At 49.3% G+C, this 12,471-nt stretch overlaps 1 protein-coding gene across 1 annotated transcript in view; it reads right to left on the reverse strand.

Moving 5' to 3' along the window:
- Positions 1 to 12,255, reverse strand: part of NIBAN1 (niban apoptosis regulator 1) — a 54,682-nt gene extending 42,427 nt beyond the window's left edge. The window contains exon 1 of the mRNA XM_056497719.1: positions 12,059 to 12,255. Within this exon, the coding sequence (XP_056353694.1) occupies positions 12,059 to 12,113 (55 nt within the window). The 5' untranslated portion in view covers positions 12,114 to 12,255. The remainder of the gene's footprint in view (positions 1 to 12,058) is intronic.
- Positions 12,256 to 12,471: the final 216 nt, after the last annotated feature.

Raw genomic sequence — 12,471 nt, forward strand, 5'->3', positions numbered from 1 at the left:
CCTCAAGCTGAGCCTGCTCTGGGGCAGCCCCTCATCCTGCCCAGCAGCAGAACTCCAGACACCAGCTGTCAGAGAGGCTGGGTTTTATTTAAAGGCAGCTCTTTTGCAGATGGGAACAATCAAACCCGGCCAGTGCTCCCCTCCCCTGCTCAGCCCCAACACCCTGTGAGATCCAGCTTTAGGAGCACCCCCCAAGGCAAGTGAATTTGGTTTATGGTCACAAAAGTAACACCTGCCAAGGCCAAGTGCAACTTTTCAGTTGACCACACTTCCTGCTGCCTGAATATTTAAGGCACAAAAAGGAAAAGCCATGTAGCAAGAGCTGAGAAACTAACAAACCACAAACTCTTGTTCAAAATTACTAGGTAGGATTTTGCACTCCTAGCAACACGTTGGTGTGGGATGTTTGTTAGGCTGGTAACTCCTTTGTCTGCCACTGAGGTATCAGCTTTAGTCACCCCCATTCTGGTATGGGATGTGCTGAGCTGCTTCGTGTTTTTCCATTTGTAAGGGAAGTTGGTGCTGAGTTCAGATGGGGCTTTCCTCCTTCATTCACTTAACTCAGCTTCTTCCTCCAACAAACCCAGTGCTGCCCCAGTTTTTGATGTCACTGCTGCCTGGCCACAGCTCCTAAGGGATCACCACGAACACACCAAGCCCAGTCTCCACAGCCTTCCCCAGAAGAAGATCTCGGGTGTGGGCCACACCAAACACAGCCTCAGTTTTGTTCTGGGCACTCTTCCTCCCCACTGCTTCCCTTGGCTTGGTAGGACACCACAGAAGACTAGAATCATTCAGGCTGAAAACCCTCCCAGAGCACTGAGTCCAAGCTGTGCCTGATCCCCAGTGTCACCAGCCCAGAGCACTGAGTGCCATGTCCACTCCTGGGACACCTCCAGGGATGGGGACTCCAAACCTTCCTGGGCTCTGACAAAGCCTGACCACCCTTGCCATGATGTTAAATCTGAACCTCCCCTGGCACAGCTTGAGGCCATTTCCCCTTGTCCTGCCGACAGCACAGCTTTGCTCCAGAGGAAGTGTCCAAGGTTGGACAGAGCTTGGAGCAACCTGGAATATTGGGAGGTGTCCCTGCCCATGGCAGGGGGTGGAACAAGACAAGCTTTTTCCATCCAAGGGTGACCTGTTCTCCTCCAAAAGCACCACAAAAGCCACCCTCAGCTTTGACCAGCTGGCAGTCTGGAGCATTTGGGGGCTGCTCCTTGCAGACACATCAGATGCAGCCCTGACATCCCTTCCTCACCACACTCACAAACCATCACACACTCCTCACACCACTACTTCTGCTGCTACTTCCTGGGCTCAGAACAGACAGATGGAGCACAAGCAGCAGGAATTAAAGCTACTTTCCCTTACAGTCACACCTAAAAATACCATCTTCAACCTCATATTGTACCTGTCCCATTCACTGCAGAGCTCCAAAATTTTGTGGCATGGTGAGCTGGCAATAACAGGAACTTGGTTTGTATTTAAAAGAAGGTAAATAGCACCCCAGAGAACCAGATCTATGTCTGCTGCAGAATGTAAAGCTGGATGAAACGTGTCATGTAAAGGAGAAGCTCACACATGGCTCCTGCCACCTTCTTTTCCTGATTTAGAGAAGTGCTGAGTGCCTGAGCACAGTACTGGCTGGAAATCTGGGGAGAGCATCAAAATCATCAGTTCTCAAAAAAATGAGGCACCAGATTTGTCAAGCCCCAGATGAGCAGCCATAACACTTTGTGCATGAAATCAAACAGCAGCAAGATCAGCTGAGCAATGCCTGCACAGAGCTTTGTAGCTTGGCAGGTGTACAGGAAATCTCAGAAGGAAAGAAAAAAACCCAAGCAACGAATCTGGGGCTTCCCACTGAATGAAGCAGTAGAAAAACACACCAAAGATAAGCCTTTGCACCCTGCTCCTCCCTTCAAGCATCAGCAGTGAGTTCAGGGCTTCAGATCCATGGAGCTTTTCCACTCACACTTAAACCTATAAGGTACTAAGCTGTGTTTGCTCTGCCCACAGCAATGAACAGCTGCTGGTAGCCATGGGCTTTGCAGCTTTTTCCAGCTTGCACAGAGGGCAAGACATGGGAACAGCAGGGTTTAGTCCAGCAGGAGAACTTGGGGAGTGGCTGGAAACCTCCTTTCCCACTCACCTCCAGTTTCCCTTATTCTACCTCTTGACCCTGCCTGCTGGGATCCATCAGCAGGTGCTGCTGGCACTGTCCCTGCTCCAAGGACTGGCACAGGCTGCTTCTCCTGATCCTGCCACAGCTGGTCCCGTGTCTTCAGCTGCCTGGGCCTCTGCTTTAGCTTTGCCTGCTTACACAGTGAAGAACCAGGAACAGTATCACCTTATGATGTCTGTGCCACGCTCCCTGTGGGGAACACCACATCCCCCACACAACATATGGAATTAAGATGTAAATGACCTTTCCTGCAGGGTACCTGCTGCAATGATGAGAGCCAAACCCAAATCATGCCCTGACCCTAGAACCACAACACGGAATAAACCTGGAGAAACACCAGCATTTTGGGGAGCCATGAGCAGACTGTCTTAGTGTTCCCAAAGATCTCACAAGCTCTCTGTGGTTTGAAAAGGCCTCGCTGCTGCTGCTGTGGTGTTGGGGGGAGCCCACACCAGGCTCTGCTGTGGGTGGCTTTTCTTGCAGAAACCGCTGCTGGGAGGATGCTCCTCACCCACTCTTTCAGCAGTGACACGTAAAACCCAGCCTGGGGATCAGCCGACACAGTCACTTGGCACAAAGCTGTAGGCAGTGTAGGCTGTAGGGGTGTGGCTGTAGGGGTGTAGGATGTAGGGGTGTAGGCTGTAGTGGTGCAGGCTGTAGGGTGCAGCTGGAGCAGTGCAGCTGTAGGAGTGTAGGCTGTAGGGGTGTGGCTGTAGGGGTGTAGGATGTAGGCGGTGTGGGCTGTAGGGGTGTAGACTGTAGGGGGGCGTAGGCTGTAACAGTGGAATTGTAGCGATGTAGGCTGTAGCAGTGCAGTTGTAGCGGTGTAGCTGTAGGGGTGTAGCAGTGTAGGCTGTAGGGTGTAGCTGTAGGGGTGTAGCAGTGTAGGCTGTAGGGTGTAGGCTGTAGGGGTGTAGGATGTAGGGTGTAGGGTGTAGCTGTAGGGGTGTAGGCTGTAAGGGGGTAGGCTGTAGGGGTGTAGGCTGTAGGGGTGTGGCTTGAGTGGTGTAGGCTGTAGGGTGTGGCTGTAGGGGTGTAGGATGTAGGGATGTAACTGTAGGGGTGTAGGCTGTAGGGTGTGGCTGTAGTGGTGTAGGATGTAGGGTGTGGCTGTAGGGGTGTGGTTTGAGTGGTGTAGGCTGTAGGGGTGTAGGCTGTAGGGTGTGGCTGTAGGGGTGTAGGATGTAACTGTAGGGGTGTAGGATGTAGGGGTGTAGGCTGTAACAGTGGAACTGTAGTGGTGTAGGCTGTAGCAATGCAGTTGTAGCAGTGTAGCTGTAGAGGTGTAGGCTGTAGCCTGTAGGGGTGTAGCTGTAGCAGTATAGGCTGTAGGGGTGTAGATGTAGCATTGTGGGCTGTAGGGGTGTAGGCTGTAACAGTGGAGCTGTAGAGGTGTCAGCTGTAGCAGTGTAGCTGTAGCCTTCTAGGCTGTTGGGATGTAGGCTGCAGCAGTGTAGCTGTAGTGATATAGGCTGTAGGGGTGTGGCTGTAGGGATGTAGCTGTAGGGGTACAGGCTGTTGGGGTGTAGTCTGTAGTGGGGCCTCCCCTGTTCCCACCCCAAAAACCACCTGGGCCGCACGGGGCTCCCAGCAGGAGTGCACAGAAGCACTGACTGTCCTGCAACAACCTGGGGTCATCCCTGGCACTGCCCACCCCTCAGAGCCACGGGGCAGGGCATGGCACAGCTGCAGGCGTAGAACAGGTCTCATGCACACAGCACCCAAAAGGTCACTTGAATCACCAGTTTCGGCTTAAAGTATTTACTCAGAAAATAACTACTCTGCTCCTCATCTCACTCGTTCCCTACAAGAACTTCAACCACACAAAAACTATCTGCATACTTTTGAAAAGCATACTGCTTTTAACCTCTTACTCATGTATCAGGAGAGCCCAAGAGTCAGCCCTGCTTTTGTTTTCTGCTTCCTGCACTGCAGCTAAGACAACTCCCTAGCTTTTAAAAACATGCAATAAAAAAGATGCAATAACTACATAACAACTTTGCTGGTACTACAAAGACCTAAATATTTTGGCTTAAAATTTCAGTACTAGCCAAAGTGTAAGAGCAACTACTTGGTCAGACCTATTAACAAATACCACAGAAGCATGAAAATTAAAGGCTTATGAATTCAAGATAAAACACTTAATTAAATACTTAGAGAAACAAAGTCAATAAAATCTTAGGTTATCCATACCAAAATAAGCTTCAGTGTAGAATCAGCAGCAAACTTTTTTTAAATATATATAAGACTACTAATAGGACACAGGACAAAGATTTTATGAGACCCAGGCAGGAGCACCCTTTCTTCACAGAAGTTTGAGCCATTTGCACAAGCTTTAATATTGCTTTGATGTAAGAGCTGGCCTTGTTTCATCACTCTCCTTTAACTGCAAAAACAAGTAAAATGCTTGCAAGTATGTTCAAAAACTTGAAACAACTTTTAATTGTTCTCTAAGTGTGAAGAGAACAGTGTGGTTGTTCCATGCAAAGAGAAGAGTTGTACTTTAAAAGCACATTCCTAATGAATATCATCCTTCCCCACCTAGACACTGGCTCTGCAGCTGCCACTGCCGAAGGGCACCACCAACAAAGCTGCTTTCATCATCCCAGAGCTTGCTTTTTCTCCCTTTCATACCCATAAAATGTCTATCAGATGCAAAGATTGTCTTACAATTTGTGGCCAAGCTGCAGTAATTTAAGAACTTCTAGTATTCAAGATTTCAGAACACATCAAGTACAAAGGCACAGCACACGTACAGTGTGTCTCTCAATTACAGATTTGGGACAGGCATGAGCCTGTTTCTCACTTTTGCTATTGAGGTAGTCTTTCCACTGATCCCTCTGCCTAATTCAACACTGTAGGTAGTTTCTGCTACAGTGACAACAAAAGCATGAAAAATGCCACATGACTTGCCCTACAACCCTGTGGTTTCCCTTCCCTCACACTACCCAAAAAAAGACCACATTTCATCTCTCAGACCCAGTGATGCAGCACATCATCTTCAAGGGCAGTTCTTGTATATGGGTTGCTTTGGTATAGGAGCTTGAGATGATCCTGCTGAACAGGCACAAACACTAATGCAGCTCTGGGACACAAATTGGGCAGCTGGGATTCCTGTGTTTAGCAAAACCTCAAGCCATACACAGAAGGTAAATGGGGTCTGATCACTGACAATACTTCTACTGACAAACTAATGAAGGAAAACTAAAAAAATTAACCTGCTGCTTTGATTAGGGAAATCTTGACCATGCCTGTTGCAAGATAACATGGCTGGAAAACTTCCAAAATTGTTCATGGAGCTTTTGAGAGAAGTTAATAATGGACTATTTGAGCAATGGAAGTGGAACAGAGAAGGTATATCCTGCCTTAGTCTCCCAAAGCTGAATCTGAAAGTTACCAAGGACAGTAAATTCTGTTCACGTGGGTGGCAAATTCCTTTTCCATCAATCACATCCCTGCATGCCTTTTGCTTACATACAGTCAAAAGGTAAGGAAAAGCACTTGGCCCCTTGAATTAAAGGCTATAAAACCCAAAGAGAAGCTTCCTCTCCTTTCCAGCACAGGCAGGCACCATTTATCAAAACTATGGGATGAAAATCTGCTACTGGCTCCAAAAGCAACAATCTCTCTGAGCACTAAAACTTCTCAGGAAACAAGTAAAGCCAAAAGGATTTTCCTTAAAAATCTCATTTCTTACAGTGGTCAAGAACTTGGAAACTTTGCAAGGTGCATATAGTAGAATCTTACATGCTTATTGAAATCTGAATTTCCTGTGCTCTTCACTTCTTCCTTCTTTGGGTATTTATCCCTGTTTGGATTGGACTAGATGGTACTATCATGAATTCTGCATTTAATTCATGCTTCTGAATGAAAATATTATTCTGCCACTTCCTTAGATTTTGGGAGTTGCAGATAAATTTACCAAATGCAGCCTCTAAGAGCTACAAACTAGATGTAGAATTTGGTTGGAATGACCTTAAAGCCCATTTCATTCCACCCCCTGCCAGGAGAGGGACACCTCCCACTAGACCAGGAGGTTGCTCCAGGCCTGGGACACTTCCAGGAATGGGACACTCCTGCTCTGTATGATGCCACAGCCATGCTCACCTACAGAAAACAGAAGAGAGAATTTCTGGAACATGGAACAACCCAGCTTGGAACAGGCTGGGAGCAAAGGCAAGGAGTGCAGCAAGGCTTGTAGAGAACACTGCTGTACTTGCAGTCACACAGCAAATTAAAACCAGAAGGATAAGTGACAATTTAAAACAGAAAATCCAACATCCAGTCTGAGTGCCTGTCCAAAAAAAGGCCAGCTTTTCCACAATTAATTCCAAGTCATTCTTCCATCCTGCAGCACTCCTCCTGCCAGCTCTGTGCACACTGGCTGAGACTTTCACTCCAGAGCTGTATCAGGCACTTGGGTTCTGTCCCTCTGAGTTGGTGGGACTCATCTCTGTACCACCACTGGAATTTATCCAGCTGGTTTCCTGGAAAGCTAACAACCCATTTCCTATCTTGTCTTTCAAGTAAAGATAAAGACAAAGCAGTCTCCTCTTCAGCCTCCGAAATGGGACAGAACAGGAGTCTCTGCTTTTTCAAGTACACTATATCCTGTAGGTGCTACAGCATGTGATCCTTGTGCAAAAGCCTGACTCAATTAACACCACACTGAAATTCCTAACTAAAACAAATGGCTAGAAAGAAATTTCTTACAGACATTAAGTAATAGCTTTCACTGTCACCTCAAAAGAACAACATCTGGAAGGTCTGCCTGGAAAAACTTCCTAAACAATGGGGGAATCCACAGGGTGCATCCTGGGTGCTGCAGGGTCACAGCCACTGTGCCCTGCACTGGGGGATCCCACCTGCCTGGGGGAGGAAAGAGATGGGAAAAGGGAAGGAAAAAAGTGCATTTAAACAAACAAATCCAAAGCAAATGACTGCAAAGCCTCATCCTCTGGACACATGTCTGTTTGTATAAATGGGTAGCCAGGACATGGTCAAGCATATCTTAAAGAAAAAACAGCATCCAGAGAAGTTCAATTTTTCATATGCTTGTTTGGAGATGCACATAAATTAGTGGTGTTAGATGCTTGAATTGTTTCCACTCCTGTGAATTTTAAAAATATTAGTCCCAACACACAAGACATGACAGAGCAGAGCATGGTCACCTGCTAATTCCACTGCTGAGACTGCAGAAATGGAAAGTCATAAAGACTTCAAGGGCGTTTCCATCTTTACCAGCTGTAAGACCCTCATCCTTGATTGCTTCCTGTCTGCTAATAAAGACACTAACCAACACTTTTCCATCAGCAGTGATGATACTTCTCAGTCTCTCAGGACATACCACTAAGCTCCAGCAGGCACTTTCAGCTGATTCCTGAATTTCATGATTGCACCTCAAGACTGTAACTCCCCACCACCACCCTGGACCACTCCCTCTTGGGCGTAGCACCTTGAGCATCATTAGACAATTCACCCAGCAAACAACTCCCATCATAAGCTTAGCCCATGCCTCATCAAACTGAGAGCACAAATTTTTTTAATAAACTCTTCTCACATGACCAACTCCCAGTCTCCTAATCATTACTACCATGTTTTAAACTCTGTTTCACTCACATCCTGAATAATCCCCATGCAGTCCCACCAAAACCCCACAAAGCAGGATTATCTCTGCCACAAGTCTTTTTCAAGGTCCCAGTCCAAAACCTAGAGGAATTACTATAAAATTTTCACTGCTTCCAATGTGTGTGTATTTAAAATATCTTATGGATTTTAATTGGTGGAAAAATTTATTTTTCCATAAGTCTGGTTAGAAAAACAGGCTTGTGCTGCACAGCACAGAAGGACACCTTTGAAGCTGCTAGGTTTTCCAGACTAGTCATGCTGCACTGCATTTGGCCTGGCTTTCTCCCTAAATATCCCCCACACACCTTCTCCCAGAGGACACAAACTGTCCCCCCTGCTCACAGGAGTCCCTGCTGACTCACTTTTCCATTATTTCACTATGACATTCGTCTCCTTCAGGTAGGAGTAAGGAATATCAAGTCTTGACATTTTATTCACAATTTCATCCCCCAACAATGACAATTTTCATTAATTTCTACTCGACAAAGACAAAAGATGTTGTGATGGCTTGAAAAATGTAACTTCATGAGATATAAATATATACAGAGATTTTCTGAGTGTAAAAATTGTTTTGCAATGCATTTTCATCCCCAGCTAAGTGTTTAGGCAGTTGATTCAAACTTCACAAGGAAGATCCCTGCCCTTGCAGTTTCAAACACAGCCTCAATCTCCCTGTGAAGAGCACCTGGAAAATCACACATTGGCATTGTCTGTTCTCTTCTTAGGCATTGTTTGCAGCAGGGGATGCACATTACCTGTCAATAATTCCATCTGCTGACTTGCCCAAGTTTTGCCCTGTGTACAACCACACACTTTGTGAGTTGGCTGGTTCAGTCCTGCCACATTTTCCCTAAGAGCACAGAAGCTGGAAGCAGTTTCAGGTGGAAATCCCAGGCTTTGCCTTCAGTAAGTGAGATGCTGTGTGGAGTGCCTTCCTGGTTTTCTCTGGGATTCGTTTCTGCAGCTGGTCTGACAAGGCTCACCCCCATTCCCCCACGGGAATCCACAGACAGCAAAGCAGCTCCCAGGCTCTACCAGGGGTGCCCTGCTGAGGGCAGGGTCTTGAGGGGTTATAGAGGCACCTCTTTGACTGGGTTTGCATATTTTCAACATAAATTTTACATCTCACATAGTTCTTGTCCTCATTTGGTTCTCCTCTCATCCCACAAGCAATGTGAGCAGACAGACTTTGAGAAGTCAGAAAACCTGTTGAACTGTCCCTGTGCTGGTGTAGAAGCTGTAACATGGAATTTTGGAATATCCAGAGTTGGAACAGACCCACAAGAATAATCAAATCCGACCCCTGGCCTGCACAGGACATCCACCACCTTTAATGCTCAGCCCCTCATTTCCATTCATTACATTGTGCTTTAGCTTAAATATTGTCTAAGTCAACTACAAGGCTTTACAAGCCGTTTAACTTCAGACAAATTAAATTATCATTACAGCAACAAGAAATTAAATTACACCATCATGAAAACAACTATGAACTACACCAAGCTCTCACTTGCAGTAACACTCAGGATTTCCTCTCTGGAGGCTACTGGTATTTGGGCCAATATGAGGGAGCATCCCAAAATACACAAAGTTTGGAGAGCACTGCTGGCTCCCCATCTTCCTCCCTCACCAGTGCTGTCCCAATCCAGCACCTATGGACTGACAACTCTGCTGACAAAAGGAGTTTCCCTTTTACTGAGGACACCCTGCATCACCTGTGGAGGGAAAGAACCCCAAAAACCACCATCCCACTAGAAAAACCCACCTAAGCTTCACAAAGCTAAAAACATACTGCTTATCCAAGCTACAGACTCGTGGCCCCTCCTGGAATGAGGGGAGCTCACCACAGAGTTCCTTTGCAAATAAATCACACCCAGCCTAACATCAGAAATAGGTTTGGTGAGCTGCACTCTGCTTCCATTTAAGATGCTCTTCACAATTCTTTTTCCTCCTTGGAAGTGCTAATTCACAGGCAGCCTCTGTATGAAGTGCCTCATTAATTATTTTTCAAAGCAGGAGCTTCATGTGGGGGATCCTCACAGCACGAACAGCAGAGCTGAGCCAGGGGATGAGTACAGGATTTTAATTCCTTCTTCCACATGACTTCCCTCTGGCTCTTGCCTGTGCAGAGATGTGATGGGCAAACAAGAGCTATGTCTGGAGAGCTGCAGAGCTCTCAGCATGACCTAGGTACCCTCCCTGTGAGCTGCAGGCCAGTCTCAGACACACACACCCAGCCCTACTTCACACATAGGGATGGATTTTTGGCAGCAGCTCCCAGTTCTAACTCTAGATGTCCAGGACAAAGACCTGCATGATTTCCCCTAAACTAATAAACTCCCTGAATTTCCTAATTTTTTTTTTTTCCAGTAAATAGACATCAACCTTTTCAGGTGGTCACAACTCAGGGTCCAGAAACTTGAAATGCTCAACTGTGAAAATGCTATTTTGGCAGCAGCGTGGGGATGAATGTAAAGAAAAACAGAAATCCAGGGAACTGCACTCTCATGGCTCTGATGGAACTTGAAACCATCCTCAATGGGGCAGGAAAAACTGACAGTACTGATGGGACACTGTCAAAAAATCTCGGTGTGTGAGGCCCGTAGCTCTGCTGACTGCTTTTTGGGTAAAAGCCATTTAATAACTGGACATCCTTCCCAATATGGGAATCTCTTGAAAGACCCACTGTGATTTCAAAGGAGTCCTAACAGAGGAGTGACTCAGTGTTTGCACTCCCTCTGCACCACAAGAAAATCCCAAAGCAAAGAAACCCAAGGACAAGCTGGGCTCTGGGCACCACCCAGGAGTCCCCCTCTGGCCCAAATCCTTAGCACAGTTTGATCTCCCAGCCCACAAGACAGAGGGCTCTCACAGGCTCTGCATGCATCATACATCAAGTGCTAGAACTGGGCTTCCTTTTCTCATGCAAACTTTTATCCCACTTGTAAATCTTCAGCCTTAAAATTTGCTTTGCAAATACTCTCCCTGCTGTCTGAGCGATAAGCAGCACAGGTAAGGAGCAAGCTGTGCTTCATACTGAACTACTCAAGTAAGAAAAAGACTCCCTAAACTCCCTAAACCACAGAATTACACTCTTTTCCTTCATAGTTTAATGTATAATTTAAGCTGTTTTTTTTTTTTTTTTTTTTTTTTTTTTTTTTGCTCTCTCCTAACATTGTAATGGGATAAAGAACTGCCCTTACACAGTCAGACTATGTGAGGTACCCACTTTTTTAGCTCGGTACCCACCCAGCAGCGTTGCCACTGCCTCCAGTGGGTCTGGCACAGCGCAGCCCCTGCGGCGCTGGTTGGACTGGCGCTGGCAAAGCCCGGTGCCAAGGGAGCTGCCGGCTCTGGAGAGCGGGACCTGTCACACGGGCAGGCTCACCGCAGCGCTCCACACTCCCCGAGTCTCACCGTCTGCTTAGAATTCCCCCACTGCAAACTTCTAAAGCATCTCCCCTAAGAAAGTGCTCCAAACTCCATCGGACGCTGAGGATCAGCTCAACCCGCGCTGTCCCGAGGATGCCCGGGATGCGCGGAGCTCCCGGAGCGCTTCCAGCGGCTTTCCCGGGGTACCCGGAGCGCTTCCAGCGGCTTTCCTGGGGTACCCGGAGCGCTTCCAGCGGCTTTCCCTTTCCCGGGGTACCCGGAGCGCTTCCAGCGGCTTTCCCGGGGTACCCGGAGCGCTTCCAGCGGCTTTCCTGGGGTACCCGGAGCGCTTCCAGCGGCTTTCCCTTTCCCGGGGTACCCGGAGCGCTTCCAGCGCCTTTCCCTTTCCCGGGGTACCCGGAGCGCTTCCAGCGCCTTTCCCTTTCCCGGGGTACCCGGAGCGCTTCCAGCGCCTTTCCCTTTCCCGGGGTACCCGGAGCGCTTCCAGCGGCTTTCCCGGGGCACCCGGAGCGCTTCCAGCGGCTTTCCCTTTCCCGGGGCACCCGGAGCGCTTCCAGCGGCTTTCCCGGGGCACCCGGAGCGCTTCCAGCGGCTTTCCTGGGGTACCCGGAGCGCTTCCAGCGGCTTTCCCGAGCCCAGGGTACTCGGAGCGCTTCCAGCGGCTTTCCCGGGGTACCCGGAGCGCTTCCAGCGGCTTTCCCGGGATACCCGGAGCGCTTCCAGCGGCTTTCCCATCCCGGGATACCCGGAGCGCTTCCAGCGGCTTTCCCATCCCGGGATACCCGGAGCGCTTCCAGCGGCTTTCCCATCCCGGGGTACCCGGAGCGCTGCCGGCCGTCCCCCAGCCCGTACCTCGGATGTAGGCGCACTTGCTCTCGTCCAGCTGCGCGGACGCGGAGGCGCCCATGGCTCGGTGCGGGCACCGCGCTCCTCCGAGCCCGGACCGCTCCTCCGAGCCCGGACCGCTCCTCCGAGCCCGGACCGCTCCCCCGAGCCCGGACCGCTCCTCCGAGCCCGGATCGCTGCTCCGAGCCCGGACCGCTCCCTCCTTCCTCCGCAGGCACCGCCCCCGGGCCCGGCCCTGCCCCGCCCCGGCCCGGCAGCGACCGGCGGGGACCCGGCGGGGACCCGGCTCAGACCCCGCACGGACCCGGCTCAGACCCCGCTCGGACCCCGCACGGACCCGGCTCAGACCCCGCACGGACCCACGGCCGCCCCCGCCCCGCGGGGCTCTGAGCCCCAGACACGCTTGTCCCGGCTGCTCC

Source organism: Oenanthe melanoleuca, chromosome 8 (assembly GCF_029582105.1).
Source record: "Oenanthe melanoleuca isolate GR-GAL-2019-014 chromosome 8, OMel1.0, whole genome shotgun sequence".
Lineage (NCBI taxonomy): Eukaryota > Metazoa > Chordata > Aves > Passeriformes > Muscicapidae > Oenanthe > Oenanthe melanoleuca.